Source organism: Mauremys reevesii, linkage group 10, assembly GCF_016161935.1.
Source record: "Mauremys reevesii isolate NIE-2019 linkage group 10, ASM1616193v1, whole genome shotgun sequence".
NCBI classification, from domain to species: Eukaryota; Metazoa; Chordata; order Testudines; family Geoemydidae; genus Mauremys; species Mauremys reevesii.
Window position 1 is genome coordinate 2,937,966 of NC_052632.1, and position 16,769 is coordinate 2,954,734.

At 49.8% G+C, this 16,769-nt stretch overlaps 1 protein-coding gene across 9 annotated transcripts in view; it reads left to right on the top strand.

The window, feature by feature from the left end:
• Positions 1–8,254: 8,254 nt before the first annotated feature.
• The window catches only part of TLE3 (TLE family member 3, transcriptional corepressor), a 46,387-nt gene continuing 37,872 nt past the window's right edge, over positions 8,255–16,769 (top strand). For all 9 annotated transcript variants that reach the window (XM_039490687.1, XM_039490689.1, XM_039490688.1 and 6 more), the window contains exons 1-4: positions 8,255–8,623; positions 8,962–9,062; positions 9,707–9,770; positions 10,923–10,967. In XM_039490687.1, coding sequence (XP_039346621.1) covers positions 8,600–8,623; positions 8,962–9,062; positions 9,707–9,770; positions 10,923–10,967 — 234 coding nt within the window. In that variant the 5' untranslated portion in view covers positions 8,255–8,599. The remainder of the gene's footprint in view (positions 8,624–8,961; positions 9,063–9,706; positions 9,771–10,922; positions 10,968–16,769) is intronic.

Below are 16,769 nucleotides of genomic sequence, written 5' to 3' on the forward strand. Positions count from 1 at the left end.
CATCACATGCCCTCTCCTTGTACGGACACGGTTCTCCAGAGACTAAAAAACACGGAGTGACCCCATCTTTCCCCCCCCCCCCCCGTATCTCCATCTCCCGACACCGACATCGGTGGTGTGTGGAGGTTGTAACTGTCATGCCGTTGTTTTCCAAGTGCTGTGCCTTTACATTATTACTACAGCATCTTTCTGGCTGCCATTTTGTGACCGATCTGGCGCATGCTTTGCCGTCCCATGGGGACTTCACGTTTGCTCTTCATTGTGTGTTTGCAGTTTATTTAATCCAAAATAAGCCATTTGGGCTGGTTCTTCTCTGTCTATGGAAAAGCGTAACAACATCCCCGTGACCAGGTGGGAGTCAAACTCTGAGTCTTGGCATGCCATGGGCTTCAGCTATTTAAAGGCTGAATTTTATCTCAGATGTCTAGACCCTGTGCCACATCCTACCTGTTCACCCTCTCTACTGAGATCAACATCCAGCTGGAACAGAATCTTCACCTACTTATGCGCCTGGCAAGTCTTGCTCTTTCGTAAGCACTCCCCTTGGATACCCCTTGAACCTCTCTTTGCTCTCTGCCTTGGCCTTCGGATGCCATTCTTACCTTTGTCAGTTCCCTGAGTATCTTCAGAACCTCATCCTGGCCGACATCTGCTACCTCTTGCTTGACTCAACCAAAGAAAAACCTCTCAGAACCCTCCAGTAACAGTACGCTCTGCAGAGAGCTAGTTGGGGTTGTTTTATTTCTGGTTTTGTTTTTTCCTTCAGTGTCAGGAGTGTTTACACACTGTCACAAAAGAGGTGGGGGGGGGGGGACTTTCAGATGCCTTACTCTTCTCCGGGTTCAGCACTGTTTGTGTAGACTTAAGAAGGGAAGATGCAACTTCCCATGCTCCAGTCACGCTTGTTCACATTATGTGGGCTAATCACGTTTGTTTCATATTGCAATCCTCAGAGCTTGACTTTGCAATAACCCAGGAGCTTTCAGGCTTAAGGGAAACAGAATGTTACTATTAATCTGAACTGGAAGGAGTCTCATAGCCCAGAAGAAACTAGAAACAAGTTGACAGTACAATACACATTATCATCCTCTTATTTCCTGGGTGTAGGATCCCTCCCAGAATCCATGTCACAGGAGAGAACGTTGGGATGCCTTTAGGCAGAAAAAGTGAAAGTTAAAACTGTTATTTTTATTGTTATTGTTTTGAAAGCTGCCATCTAACACACACAACACATTCAGTTAAAAATGTGAGATTTTCTTTTCATGCTAACTTTCTGTCTGGTCACATGAAAACACTACATAGAAAAAGAAAAATAACTTACCGGGAAAGTGGTAGGGGGAAAGCCTGATGTATAATGAGGATGTGAAAGCATCCATTTAAATAGACTTTTAAATCCATGTGATCCAGAACACTTCCTTCCCTCTCCAATGGCTTTTTTTGAACCAGGTAAATTTTAATAACCTACAATCAAAAATCTGCTATTTCAGTGCAGCACTGGTGTGCTAAGTATCAATTAGCAACGGACATTCTTGGTCACTTTACCGCATCTCAACAGGACTGGAGCTAAGATGAAATGAGAAAGTGATGAAAATTATAATCATTTTAGGGAAATCATTAAATAAAAACCAGAATTGCCTTGTAAATACCATGGGACGGTTTGTGTAATGTGTCAAGCCAGTGATAACTAACTTTCAATGCAAAAACATCTTGTTTCCCACCCTAAAAAGGTGGGGGAGGGAGGATGCTTTTCCTTTTCCTTTCCCCCCTTTTCCTAAAAAGACTAGCTCTTCAATCAGTTATGCCTCCCGATATCCCTAGGAGCTGGGAAATAACATCCTTGTTTTACAGATTGGGATACTGAAGCACAGAGAGATTAAGGCCAAAACTTTCAATCCTGAGTTCCTAAAATCATCCATCTAAATCCACATTTAGGCCCCAATCCCATAAGCCAACCCAGGCAAGTGGACCTTACAGCTACACTGAGCCCCACGAAAGTCAACGGGTCCACTGTGCACCTATCTGAAAGTGACCTGATGTCCCAGTACTATGTATGATCTGATGCTAGGACAGGGAGACAGGGAAAGCTACGTAGCGTGTTACCTCTTTGGGGGCAGAGCCTGTCCTTTGGTTCTGTGTTCGCAGAGCACCCCGCACAATGGCGTCCTGGTCCAGGATACAGTAATACAAATAATAATATTATTGCACTTTAGGCCCTGATCCTGCAAGCACCTATCTGCTCCCACAGTTCCACTGCTATATGCATAACTGTTTGTGGGATCCAGGCCTTCGTTTAGTAAGCTAGCTCTTCCTCCTTCGAACACCCTTAGACTCCAGATGTTTGATTCTCAGCGAAGAGCCTGATCCTACTCCCACCCATGTCAATACCAAAAATCAAACTCTCTTCAGTCAGAGCACAATCAGGCTCTGCGAAAGCACAATCACTTTACCCTGTTTCACCTGTTTTCAGCAAGGTGGAGGATGCTCCCAACTCTCAGTGGGAAGCGTGGCTGTTCAGCAGGCTCTCACTGACTCTGCTGGACCAAGCCCAGAGGACTGAAACACACTGGCTAGTCAGTCCCACCGAGTTCAGCAAAACAAAGGGACCCTTCCGGAGTAGCTGCAGATACAGCACTACCGTGAGCCTGCCTGCTGTAAGATCAATTAACCTTTCCTATTAGTGAAAAATTAACAAACGTGCAAACCCAAAGCAAGCACTGAGGACAAAGGGCAATTATTTGGGGATTTATCATAAATCATTACTTCCTTTGCCAGGCAGCAGGGAAGCTTCTCCAGCTTTCTGAAGCAAGCTATTCTTGGTCAGCATCTTTTGCAGAAGGCTGGGGAATACTGAATGTGGCTAAGGGTAGTTTTTCCTCGGGGCTGATCTGAACACTTCAGGATAGCCCCCAGTACTCCTGCATTACCAACGACAAAATATGTCACTGCTGGAGGTGGGTTTCAACTCTTGCCATCTTTGCTTGGTAATATTCCCACCTAGCATTGACCAGACACTATTCTAATACCGTACGATTGTTGATTAGGGTTGTGGTAGCCGTGTTGGTCCCAGAGAGACAAACTTTCAAGCTTCCACAGAGTCCCTGTCATCAACCAAAGTTGCTCCAATAAGTAGCTCCTCACCCACCTTGACTCGCTAATATCTTGAGGTAGTATTGACCGCCTGCTTTGGTTTATGAGTGTGGAGTAACATAAGTGGAAGCACTGACAAACCTGGTTTACTACTGTCTTAGGGCCCAAGCCTGAAAGCAGTTACTATACGTATACTTGCTTCAAAGAGACAAGAAGCAGGAGTAAGCAAATGCATGGGAGTAACTCCTTGGTAGGATCAGGCCTTTGGGTATCATTCCAGTGCAGTAATGTTCTCCCCTTGGTACAAATGTAATGAATCCAGGCCCAGGATGCATATCAAGTTTCTTGCCTAAATAGGTGCCACAAACTGCTATAGATGCAAAATTAACGTACCGAAAAGGTGAGTACCCACCGCACCAGTCACTGGGCCGAGGTTCATATTTTTTTAAATTTTATAATAATTTACATAGCGTGTTTTATCTGAAAGGATCTGCCTGCATCAGTCAGACTACAGGATTGGAGCGTATGGGCACAGTCCTCCAAACACCAATACAGCTTTGCCCGGATGAGTAGTCCCCTCATGATCTACTCGTGCACAATATTTACAGCACTAGGCCATGCATGATGGAGCTGATTGTTCAGAGGTGCTGAGCACCTATTGACTTCAACTGGAATGTCGTCTGGTTCTGACAATAAGGCCGATAAGCACGAGCGAAATGCTGTCCCATCTTGGATGTGGAGCAGCGCACAGCACACAAACTGCAGAGTGCACAATGCCAGACTCAGCAGAGGCATAAACAATCCCTGCAATAATGATCTCAATACATAATTCACGATGCCTGGCCCTTCCATAGCAATTGCCTGATGAGGATCTCAAAGTGCTTGTCTCGCCCTCTGTAAGCGAGGGAAAATCGCCTCATTTTGGGATGGAGAAACTGAGGCACAAAGAGTTTGAGGCCAGTATTTTCAAACCTAAAGTGAGGCACCTCAATAAAAGGAAAGTGCACTGATTTTCAGAGTTCCCGTGCAACACTGGCAAAGTGTGTTCCATGCTCTTCTCTGCTGGCTCCTCCCCTAGAGGGTAACGCCCTACTACTGCTACCAGCCAGTGAAGCTTCTTCTTTTAAGCTCAAGCTGGTATGTGCTTGTGAGGCTGACACCAGTCCCCAATACAAATCTTTCCAGCCAAACCCACCCAGGAGGCCAGGGCAGTCAGAGCTCCTGACTTCCTTGTCCTTGGCTTGGCTGCAAATAGGGTGACCAGACAGCAAGTGTGAAAAATCAGGATGGGAGTGGGGGGTAATAGGCGCCTATATAAGACAAAGCCCCAAATATTGGGACAGTCCCTAGAAAATCGGGACATCTGGTCACCCGAGGTGCAAATCCTGAGCTTGAGAGACGTTAGAGCGACAACCCCGAGAGGAGGCGGCGGGAGATCAAGCACAGGCAGCAGGTGGCCGCCTCGCAAGGCTGCTGCTGCTCCAGCTCCCGGGCTCGGGGACTCCAGCCCGGACTTTCCTTCCCGCTTCGGTGACTGGGTTGATGATTGTGTGTGTGCCAGGAACTCCGCTCCCACGTGGGGCGGACTCCAAGGTGCTCCATGGAGCGGCCAATGAAAAGTCCGCGCTCCAGTAGCAAATGACCCTGACACTGCTCGTAACATAAACAGTGGCGAGGCAGCCAATGAGAGGGGGAGGCCGGGAGGTTTGGACTTTGGGAACTCATTGTCCGGTGGGTGCATGTGCCCCACCGTGCCCGGGGCCTGCCCCAGCCGGGCTGGGTTTGCAAGCAGGGGTCTGCTCCTGCTGTGATGCGAGGATCTCGGCCCCAGGGGGCCCCGTGCTGACTCCCCCCCACGCTGAAGGGCTGCAGTGGGGGGCGGGGAGGAAGGGGGCTCGCCTGGTCATTGGGGGGTCACTGTTCTCCTGCAGCCTGGGAAGGACGAGCCAGCTTCCCCCGTGCAGACACCACGGCCCGAACTGCACCTTGACGGCGAGAAACCTGCACCCGGGGTCTTGGTCTTCTCCTCCCTCCTTCCTGGGGCTGGGAAATAGCAACCGGGCCCGATGGGACCCTGTAACCACAGGCCAACAACCTCCCCCAGCGTCGGGCTCTCGCCCTCCCAGGCACGCCCCCCCCCCCATTTCAACCAGAGCCCTAAATAGGGCGACCAGATGTCCCGATTTTATAGGGACAGGCCTGATTTTTGGTCTCCCTAGCCCTACACCCCCCAGATGTTGCAGGGGAGACATGTGCATTGTGTGGGGGCCAGAGGGGGGGGCTGTTTCATGGGTGTGCGCGCGACTTTTCTTTTTGTGCTTTCCCCTTTTATTATTTAAATTGATACGTTTCATTACTAGGGAGAAAAATAAAATATTCCTTTGATACACAAAATCAAATTGATATTTAGCCTCTGCTTACTTTTTTATGCATGGCTCCTTTTCCCCGCATGGTAGTGACAGATTGTTTGAGCTGGAAGGAAAAGCCATTCAAAGCTAATTAAGCAGCCATTCCAAGCAGTATTTGCAAGCGGGAGGCTGAGAAGCGGCGGCGTTTGTCAGCGCTCGGCACCCGCGTGGCTTTGACTGACAAGGCCGGCGCTGGAGTGGCAGCCCGGGCGGCCTCCGCCAATGGACAGAAGGCAGCCGGCTCTGCCCCTCGCCGATTGGTCGGTTGGATCTTTTTGATGGAAGGTTGCTTTTTGAAGAGGGGGGTGGTGGCGCGGTACGGGCCCCACGTGGGGGGAAGGCAGGGCGGGTTGTGCCTGTGACGTGGGGCGCGAGGAGCCATTTTGTGCTAATAGCTGCTGCCCTGGCGCGGAGCTGGGGGTGCATCTGCGGCGCCCCGAGCCCGGCCCTGGCTGCAGGGGCGAGCTGAGCAACGGGGGCGAGCCCTGCAAGCCGGGGCTGCTCTGAGCCCTGCCTGGCTTGCACCCTTCCCTCCCTCCCCCCAGAGCAGGTGCAGGATCCTCCCCCCGCGTGCTCAATCTCGCGTGGGCAGGACCTCGCCCGCGTGTTTCCCTGCTGGGCTGTGGGGCCTTAGCCGAACCCCCTGTTCCGCGCGTGGAAAGGGCCGGGCCGGGTGCTGCTAGTGGAGCTTGCCCCGTCTGTGGGGTGATTCCCAGCAAGAACAGCGGGGGCGGGGGGAGGGTTATTCCTCGGGGGAGCCAGGGCCCAGCACCCCGGGCAGGATGGGCTGGGAAACTGACCAGAGCCCCGAGGGCCTTGTTCATGGATCCCCACCGCCGGGCCTTGCGCGGGGAGAGCTGGCCACAGCCAGTGACAAGCGCGCTCCTGACGGCTGGCCAGCTCCGCAAACGCCTCCTCGCGTGTTCCCATCCGCCAGCGGACTTTATTGACATTGGCCCTGTAGCCTTTGGGGGACCCCGGAACACTCTCCGGGAGGGAGAACGGGGTGGGAGGCCATCCCCGCTTTGCATTGTGAGGCGCGCTCTGTTTTTCTAACCTAATAGGCCTAGGAAGGGAGAGATGCTAGACAGCGGAGTTTGCAAACACGGTGCGTTTAAAGGCTGCTGCAGATAAAACCTTTGCAGTGGGAGTCTTTGCTGCTGGTCTCTTGTTTGATTTAAAAGCTCAGTCCTCCCCCCCCCCCCCCCTGCCGCAGTTACTCTAAACACGGCTTTGTATGGCCTGTAAACCCAGTGATATTCAAATCAGTTCGGGCCGGTGTGTAACTTTAATGACATTACCCGCGTTCTTCATTAAAGCGGCTCAGACTTGAAAGGAGCCAAGGGGAGGAATATGAGGGGAAACAGGTAGTGAGCTCTGCAGCAAGGGTTGTTCCCCTTTGTATGAGCACCAGGCAGAGTGTCTCAGCCTCCTCCCGGAGTAGGGCACATCAAAGGGGAGGGTTGCTTGTCCTGTCCTGTAGGGTGGAAGGAAGGCAGGCAGGCAGGAAAGCCGTTCTGTGATTCCCCAGCAGCCTTTCCTGGGGGGGGGGGGGGGGGGAATGGCCGACCCCCCTCTTCTTATTCTTGTCCCGACTATTTTATCAGTATTAAATCTTAAGACGTGAAAACGTGAAAGTGACCGAGCGCTTCTGTTTGCTTTACAGTATCTAATTAGCCTCCGCAGAGAGGCGTTTAGCAGGCCGTGGGGAAGGTTCTCGTTCACAGGCGGGAGCAGACACCGATAACTCATAACCTGGAGTTGGGGGGTCCCCCCCCCCCGATCATTAACCCCATGGGAGTAGCAGACTCCTGGCAAAGCAAGATCCAGCCCCGGGCTGCTGCGTGGCAGGTGAGGAGTTCGTGCCGGAGGCGGACCGGATGCCGAGAGCGATGGTTTGCAGGATTTGCTCGGTGGGCACGGGGCGGCTTCCTAGATGCAGCGCGAACTGCCCGGGCCAAACGAGCAAAGGGCTCTCGCACCCGACCCGCGCTCGTTATTGGGGTCCGAGTTGTTGCCCCAGTTCTGAGCTGCCGGGCCCCGGGTGCAGCCGAGGGGCGGGGGGGGTGGCGCCCCCCAGCGAGCCCTGGCGCGCGCCCCCTAGGAAGCCCCCAGCAGCGGGGCAGGGCCCAGGGCGCCTTGCCGACACAAGATGGCATTGTGACGTTCCCGCTGCCGGCGCCCATTCGCCGGCCGAGCCGCCCCGCCCCACGTGGGCTCCCCGCGCTGCCATTGGTCCGGCCCGGGGACGCTGGGCTCCTTTTTGTTACCCTTCACTCGCGCTGTGGAGCGCTCTCGCGCGGCGGCTCGGCCCCTCGTGCTCTGCCTGCGGAGACGCTGGGTGGCAGCGCCGGGGTCCCGGGGCGCGCGAGCCAGGATCCAGCAGCAGCCGCCGCCGCCTCCACCTCCACCTCCACCGCTTCTCGCCTCCGGGGCATGTGTTCGCCGCCGCGCTCCGGCTCCCGGCGGCCGGGGGTCCCCGCGGTGTGAACCCACCCGCGCCGGAGCCGGCGAGGATTCCTCCTGCGAAGCGGAGCCAGCAGCAGCAGCAGCCGCCGCCGGGCTGCGGAGTTATGGGGCCGGCCAGGCGCTGAGCTGACGCCCGGGAGGGGAGTCGCCGCGGAGCCCGAGCGGCGCCCGGGAAGTGGCCCGGCTTTGCCCAGCGGGATTTGGGGGGTTTCTCGGCGGCGAGCAGCGGGGCTGGATCGTGCGGAGCGCGCCGGCGAGCGGCGGGCGGCAGCCCCGCGGGCTACGGGCTGAGCAGCGGCGGGGCCTGGGGCGCCCCTCCGCGCTCGGGGGCCGGAGCCCGCAGACCCCCCCCCCGTGGGGAGCAGGGAGGGGCCGGCGAGCAGGATGCCCAGGAGCGGCCGCTGCCCCGCGCCCCCCGCCATGTGCGTCGTTCGCCCGAGGGGAGCCCGGCTCCTGCGCCCGGGGCCGGCGAGCCTGCCCGCCTGCTAGGCGCCCCGAGCTCGCCCCGCCCGGGACTTCGCCGCTTCCTTTGTTCCAGTTTTGGCCCCTCCGGGGCAGCTTCGTGGCCGAGCCGCGGCCCGGGCTCGCCTGAGAGCAGACGGCGCTTGGGGCCGGCGGGGGGGTGAGCTCCTGCGATGTACCCCCAAGGCAGGCACCCGGTAAGTCCTCGCGGCCCCCGGGCGTTTCCCTTCTCTCCCCCCCCCTTGCGAGCTTTACGGGGGGGTCCGTCTGTCCGTGCGTCGCCGTGGTGCTTGTGCCCCCGTGAGACCGGAGCGAGCCCCCGGCTCCGCGTCCCCAGACACACGAGCCTGGGCAGGGCAGGGGCTCTCCCGCCCGACCCCTCTGCGATCCAGCCAGGGAAACTTCAGGGGCAGGGGGGGGTCTCAGAGCCCGGGTGGAGCCTGTTTGTTTGGGGGAGGGGTGTTGGGCAGGGACTGGGGGGCCAGGCATCTCCTCCCCGTCGGCAAACGGCTTGTTCTCGTCCTGCACCCCATAGGCGCCCCACCAGCCTGGCCAGCCGGGCTTCAAATTCACGGTGGCTGAATCCTGCGATAGGATTAAGGATGAATTCCAGTTTCTGCAAGCCCAGTATCACAGGTAACTCTCTCTCGTCTGCCTGTCTCCCTCCCCTGCTTAACAAAGGTTAAATGTTTAATGACAGATTTTAAGTGCCCACTAGAGCAAGTATTAAAATGTCTTTAGAAGAACAATTTATGGCTCTGTGTTGACTAGCATCAATCGCCAGCCCAGGCTCCTTTTGTTCCTCCCTGTTTGTCATTTCGGAACTGCCCCAGTTTTTAACCCTCTGCCTCCTGGGCTCATCGGAAAAGCTCTAGTAACCCCTCCGAATCCCTGATGGCTGGAACCTTCATTTGTCACTAGGGGGTTCCCCCCTTGATCCATTCCAAGAACACCCCCCCAAGGTTCCTGCTTTGCCATGAGGCGTCCCCCCTCCCCAAAATATTACTCCTTTGCTCCGCTGAAATTTCTCATCTTACTAGCTTGCAAGACTTCTGCTAGCCTGCCATTGATTGAGCAGAAACCTGGGAGTACTAAGGGGTAAATTTCAGGAGCTATTAAAAAAAACAAACAAAAATCTACTGATCTCGGGTGGCATGTTTCTAAGAAGTATTACTCAAGATGGTGTCTCTTCTCTTCTCCCCCCCCCACCCCCTCACTTGACTTGTCACTTCATCACTGCGGGATCTTAAATATATATTTATTCTGTTTTATCCTCTTAGTCTTAAAGTGGAGTATGATAAGCTTGCCAACGAAAAGACAGAAATGCAGCGCCATTATGTTATGGTAAGAGACTTTAATCAGATTTTGCATCAGGCTGCACATGGCATTCGCTGATAATGGAGCAGTTAAATGGGCCTGGTGGTGGTGGTGATGGTGATGCGAGACCCTTAAAATGAATATTGCCCATTCAGAACAAGTTGTCTTCCTTCTATGGCTTGCTTGGGGCTGGATGGTTCCTATCTCTAAACACTACAGCTGTCCCTTCATTGTTATCTGGCTGACTGGTTGTGAACCATCCTCCAAGGGGAGAAACAAGACTTTTGGTGACCAGTCTTCCGGCCCTGTTTTGACAGGCGCTGATCATCTTGTGGCCTCCCCTTAGATTTACCAAATATCTGACTTGTGCCTGAGGACAGCAGGCTTAGAAAGATTGGAAACCTAATACAAGTCTCCTGTTAACCCTCTCCCCTGACACCCCCAAAGAGGACTTTGAAGAATTTAGAGGCAGGAGTCCTGCTGACTCCGTATCACAAGAGTCTGTTTGTATCGTTGCCTAGTTAAAACTTCAGCCCCCTGTAAGAACGCATTCTGCAACTTGCTGACCCTGGAGTGTTTGGACTAACTTCTGATGTTAGGAGACAGGGGTCAGACTGCTCCTTGTTTTGCCTGAGGCCAGAGAAGGCCTGTTAGGACATCATCATCTCCCAGTTGCTTTGAGGAAAGTGAATTCTTTTGTTGCTGCAGAAATCTTTTCACTCTAGTTGCATTACAGGGGCAATAGGTGAGGTGATTCTTTTGATTTGTATTTCTAATCAATTTAGCGTGACCAGCCTTCGTTTTCGAAGCGCGCAGAAAGAGCACAGGCCCATTCCCTGACTCAAAGACATAGTGCAGAAAGAACGTTTAAAGGGAAAAGTAGAAGATGGTTGCCAAACTGCAGTATATTAACTGTTCTATTCAAACTTGTACATACTGGTCACATACAGCTCTGGGGAAAGGGTAGGCTGCTAACTAGCTTATGGAGAGAAGATGAATGAAAGAAAGAGTATCCTCTTGTTAAATGTGTGTCTGTTAAACCCTAAGTGCATGTGGCTATTACTTATGATTTAAAATTTCCTTGTCTAATATGTTTTAAGTACAGTTCTGCCCAGGAGGTTTTTCTGATAATGGTCTTATGCAAAGTCAATGAAAAAAAATGTTTCTTCTTTTTTTCAGTACTACGAAATGTCATATGGTTTGAATATTGAAATGCACAAACAGGTGAGTGATTCTCTTCCATATCCTGTCTCCCTTCCCTGAACCATGAAAATGAAGTCCTGGTTTTGAGAAATAAAAGCTAGCTGCTCAGATGGTGGGTGTTACACCCTGGGACCATGAGTATATATGAAATTGAGTTGATGGAAGTCCAACATTTTTTGCATATGTTAGGGAAGAGTTCAGATTTTTTTTTAATTGTTTACAAGGAGAGATGAAAGTAACGCTGTGAACTTCTCGTATGAGATGCGTACCTGGATTAGTACATCTTGTGTATATGATTAAACATGAAAAACAGAGCTAATTAATACCGATTTGATTGTTGGTGCAACTCCGCATTCTTTAAGGTCATACTTCTAATTAATACAGCACTGGAATGTATGACTTCAGAACAAATTGTCTTGCAGGATTCTAGCAGCCACTGCAATGTGGCTCAACGCCATGTTTTACATCCTACATCTGGAAGGTGAAGAAATGTTTGCAACTTTTGTCTGCTCTAATGTATAATTTGCCTAAAGGGAAAACATGAAGGACTGTTGCAGAATGTGATGTGCTACCTTGATAAGATTAAAGCTAAAGAGCCTAAAGGCTGGGCACATGATGGTAAAACTTAAAGGAATGAAGTTATTATTGAGATTAGACCTGATTATTTGTGTTGCTGCTGCTGCTTATTGGTTTTAAAAGTAGTTCTAAGAACTTAAGATAGATATAAAGTGACATCATCTTTGCAATTCATGAATCAAACCAATTTAACCCAGTGTTTTTGGTAATAGCGATGTAAATCGTATTGACACTCTCCTAAATAACAAGGTACTGCTAGCGGACTAGATTCAATCCATGTTATTTAAATACACAGTGGTACGTGCCTTATTATTTATCTTTTCTCCTCTTCAGTTCATACAGTCCTGCTAGGTATATATAATTATTTAAACAGTGACAAAAATAATTAACATTGTGTTTAGCAAGATTTCTTCTTCCCATGCTGACTATCCATACTTTTTTCCTTTTGCTGCTTCCCCTCTGACAGGATCATTGCCTGGGATTACAGACCTATTTTGATAGTTTATATGCATTCATCTGTAAGAGAGCTGTAGATTAGCTAGTATAGTTAAGTGTCCTCTTATTTGGATATTATGGGGAGATGTGTAGGGGGAGATGCAAAGAGCTGTGAGATTGTTCAGATTGACTTCGTGGTTGGGTGCTTTGGGAGAACCTGTAGCATTTTCTGACTTGATAAAGCCAAGGAGACCTGTAAGGATCTCTTTGGGTGATAGGCACCTTTTGGTGCAGTTATATCCCATTGCTAATGGGAGCTGTATGCCTCTGTCAAGAGGACAATAGCCCCTGAACATTTTTACGAGAATACATTTAGGGACAGAACAAAACAAAATGTGCTGCTTTTATTACAGGATACGTTTTACCTCTGCAACTTACGCAATAATTCTTTTTCCTCTTTTTGGAAATCTGTGACGTATGCAGTGACATAAAATGAAATGCACCTTCTTGAGCAGTGTTTAGTGAGGCAAACTCTGTGGTGTTCATCCTGGCTGTTCTCTTTAAAATGCCTAATGGCAGAGCTGTAGGGTGGTGTTGGTGTATGTTACTAGACTACCATTTTCTGCAACATTGCGAGCTGTTACAGTTTGTGTTTTTGTGAGTGTAAAAGACCCTCTTCCCTTTGGTGGAATTTTGCATAGTGGTGCTATTAAAGTGCAACAATGTTAGTTATGTACAAGTGTTTACATCTTGGGGCACTATTCAAAAACACCAAACCCTAACAGGGAAGCCTGGGTGGAGCTGGTGTTCCCTGTCTTGCATTCCACCATTTTAAAGGACTAAATAAGAATATTCTTCAAGTGGTTCCTGAGTGGAACCTTTCCTGGCTGTTTTCATTATCACTGGTGGCTGTATGTGCAGTATCTTATATTAGAATTGGGGAGGTGAAGCTGTTTTTGTTGTTTGATCACCAATGGTGTGCTTGATGCTGCAGAAAAACAGAGCCACCACCCCTGCCTTAGCAGCTGAAATGAACGTATAGTCTGTTTTCTGAATCTCAGAATTGGGTGAAATGAGCAGAGAAGACAAGGGGGAGGGAGGGTGTGAGAACTCAGGAGAGAAGAGCAAGTATAATCTAAAAGGGTTTGTCACTCTTTCTAACTGCAAGGGCTTTACAAAATAAATCCTACCACTAATTGCAGTGTGGGTCCTGGGTGCATCTGGCTGAGGGTGGCTAGTCCTGAACAAACAAGTTTATCAGCTGACCTGTTTAGCGGTTGACTTGTGTTTATCTGCACACAATCAAGTAGACTGGAGTGCTTGAATTATTCATGCAGTGTCCTGCCCTCCAGACTTGACGGCTTGTGATTACATCTGCCTGAGACAAACACTGATGGATACTTCATCTTTAAGCAAAAGGGGATTGCCTGTCTGTAGGCTTATATAACAGATTATCTCTTCTACATTGAATATTAAAAGTGTGTGTGTTTTTTCTCTTTACCAAATCACAAAGAGAAGTAAGAATAAAGGTGATTTCATGAATGACTCCATAGGCTATATGCAAGGAATTATGTATGAAGTGACAACTCACTCTATTGCATATGATTCAGGGAATTACTCCTAGTGTCTACCACAAAAGATTGTGGTAAGTGCTATGTTACCCAGATTCAGTCTTCTTAAATACAAGTTGTACCTGCATAGGATTTAAATATATATTTGCGGCCTAGTCAGTTTTTCTGAGGCTTTTTTCTTTCCAGCATCGATTTTTCAATTGCATCCTTTTTATTGGTCCTATTTTGCTTTTTATCATCTTGAAAGATTTGGATGAAATCTAATTGAATAATCCAGAAAAGCCTCTAATCATGTGTTGGGAGACAAAACACCGGGTGGTAAATACGGCTAGTTTCTAGGTTTGATGGCTAGGAGCTCAGCACATAAGCATTTCTTGTTTTTAGAGTTAAACTAAGACTTTGGCCTTGGAACACATTTAAACCATATTGACACTTTCATGAGAGAATCCTGCTTCTTCTGGAATATTCCAAGAACAGTGTATACTTTATCATTCTGGTTAGCAAGGCGTGCCAGATAATAACTCGTTAAACACTTGAGAAGCCAAGTAACTGTTTATTGTGATACTTTCTGACATCTTAAGGTAGAAACAAATAGTTTCCAGCTATTTTAACCCTTAGTGACAGCTGGCTCATGAATTCCCACCTTTAACTCCTGTTGTTTTCTGTATTAATGTCAGGAATCCTGGCAGCAGATCAAAAGATACCTGTTCTGAACTTTCTTTCCTAAAGTAGCCTTGTTTGCCTTCTGCTGTTGCGGGTTGTGGCTCGCCCCCCACACCCCCGCCCTGAATTTAATTCTCATCAGTGAAGCTCTCCACTTTGCTAATAATGATAGCAGCCGCAAATAGCTTTCAACATGCCATTGACAGCCTGTTTGGAGAGAGCACTTGAAATAGTGCTAGACAGCTGAAAGTACCCATAATTGTGTACCAGAGTGAGAACCACACTGCTCAAGGACCTTATTTTCATGTGCTTAAAGAGACAATATCCTGGTTTCAACAAATGCCTCTAGTGCTTCACGGGCAGTATTTATTCACCCCTCCCTTTTGATTAAGGCTTCATGGGGTGGGAGGGCACAGATAGCAACAGAAATCCCTGATTACTGATGAGCAAATGATATAAAATCAGACCAATCTGAATTGTGTGAGATGGGCAATTGAGAATCTTTAAGATAGACCTTTCCTTTCAACAAAGGTGAGAACTTTGGCTTCACTTACACCAAAGAACTGCCAAGTTTAGATGGGAGTTTGAAAGATCAGACTTTGTTTTTTCCTGTGGACACCTTTTTGTCTCCTTTTTTTTTTTTGTTAGTCGCTGAATAGCATTGGGGCCATGTTAGAGTGTGGCCAGCAGAGCGTATTGCGAGAGGCTACCCTAGTAATCCGTGGAGTTTACAGAGTTTAAACACCAGATTGAAATCTGCTATGGAAAAAGCGAATATTTTGGCAAAATTGTGACTGGTAAAAGAAAATGGACCGAGTTCTGCCCTCGGTTGTACATATGACCTCCCCCCACAGCCCCCATTGAATTCAGTGAGGGACCTTTGGTGTATAAGATAATAATTTGGTTTTTATTCCTTTGCCAAACTTGAGCCAAAAGAGCTTATTTTTGGCAGACCTATTTGAACCTCCTTACAGTGATTGATAGCAGGCACTTTATGTCTAAATGTGCAGGGGGTGCTGCATACTCAGAGATGGAGTAATGCATCCAGGCGCTTGCTAGGGTGGAGTGTTCTGAACGTACTTGAACACAGGTTTGAAAAATGGCTACTGGGCCTGCATGTTAGCTGCTTTTCATAACTTTTTAAGTATCAAAATTCCATGCGGTGTGCTCCTCCCCGGGGCAACTCCATTGACAGCAGCAGACATACCCATCCCATGGATGAATTTGATCCAGTATTTATAGTATCCTAAATCCTATCCCTTTCCAGTCAGTTTTTGCCATAGGATGCGAAGTGATGTTGTGTGTGTTCTGGAGGAGAGTCCGCTGTGATGTTGGAACAGTCTGGCTTGGGTGCCTTCACCGGCTGCGTGTTGCTAACCTGCTATATTCTTACAGAAAATTCTGAGGCTAATTGACTTGGTGCTATGACTGTTTACATGCCAGTTGGCAAGCCAGTTGCACTTCAGTTGTTTGGGTTGTAGCCGTGGTTGGCTTTGAAGGTGTATCGTAGGGGTGCTCCGACGTTCTATGTACTGATGCCGGCTGTGCGCCAAGATTTCAAGTGGGTATCTGTGGGTGGTCAAGCTGGTGCAAGGTTAGACTGTTAGAAATGCAGCTTCACTGGCACTGATGCCTGCACAGACATTGCAATACTCCACAGCCCATGACATCATTTGTCCTCAGCCAGTTTTGGCTTCTGAGTTTTTTAGTTTGCATCTTAAGTCAGTTTATGGGAGACCGTCAGTGTTTCGAATCCAGTTCCATGTATTTTGTATGATAAAAGGTGATTCATATTTTTTAAACTTCACTCTGTTGTGTCCATTTCTGAAGATGGAGCAGTAGATGGATGTGTCTGAAACCAAGAGCAGTTGCTACTGTGCAGGGTTAAAGTTCCTTAATGCAGTAGCATCAGACCCTGCTCTCTCCAAACTATTTGCACGAGAGCCCTCTGACTTCACTGTCTGCACTCCAGTTATGGCCTGTCTGTGTCGTAGAATGCTGTGGGTTCTGGTAGCCCAGTGGGAATAACTGTTCTGCCCATTTTCAGAGAGGGTGACTGTAACTGCCTCTGAGGCAGGCTGGGCTGGCTGTGTTCTTGATGAGGCAGGATTTATAACTTGTGCAAATGTTCTCTCTCCTTCCTTTGCGGCTCCAGCAACCCCTGCCCTGACGAGAACCCCAAACCAGAGAGGGGACTTGTGTAGCTGGTCAATTTCCTGGGAGGGCTGGGGAGAATTCATTAAGATTCAAGACTTGCCTGTCTCCTTGCCCGGTTGTAACAAGCAGTTTGGATTTGTCTCTGGCATTCTACAGTACAGCCCCGTGTGAACTCCCAACCACGTTCCCAGCCCTTCCATTCTGCTGCACCTCCCTCAAGTCAGATGGGGCTCTGCTGCACCCGACGGCGCTCTCCTCCTCTGGCAGCACTGGGCCCCATCCTGCTCTGCTCCCCCGAGAGCCAGGCTGCGTGGGAGCTGGTGGCTGGTTCGAGGAGTGGCAGGAGCATGTCCCCGAAGGAGAGGGGGCTGGAGAGGAAGGAGCCCAGCCTCCCTGCTGTGAAGGATGTAGTGGCTATGGG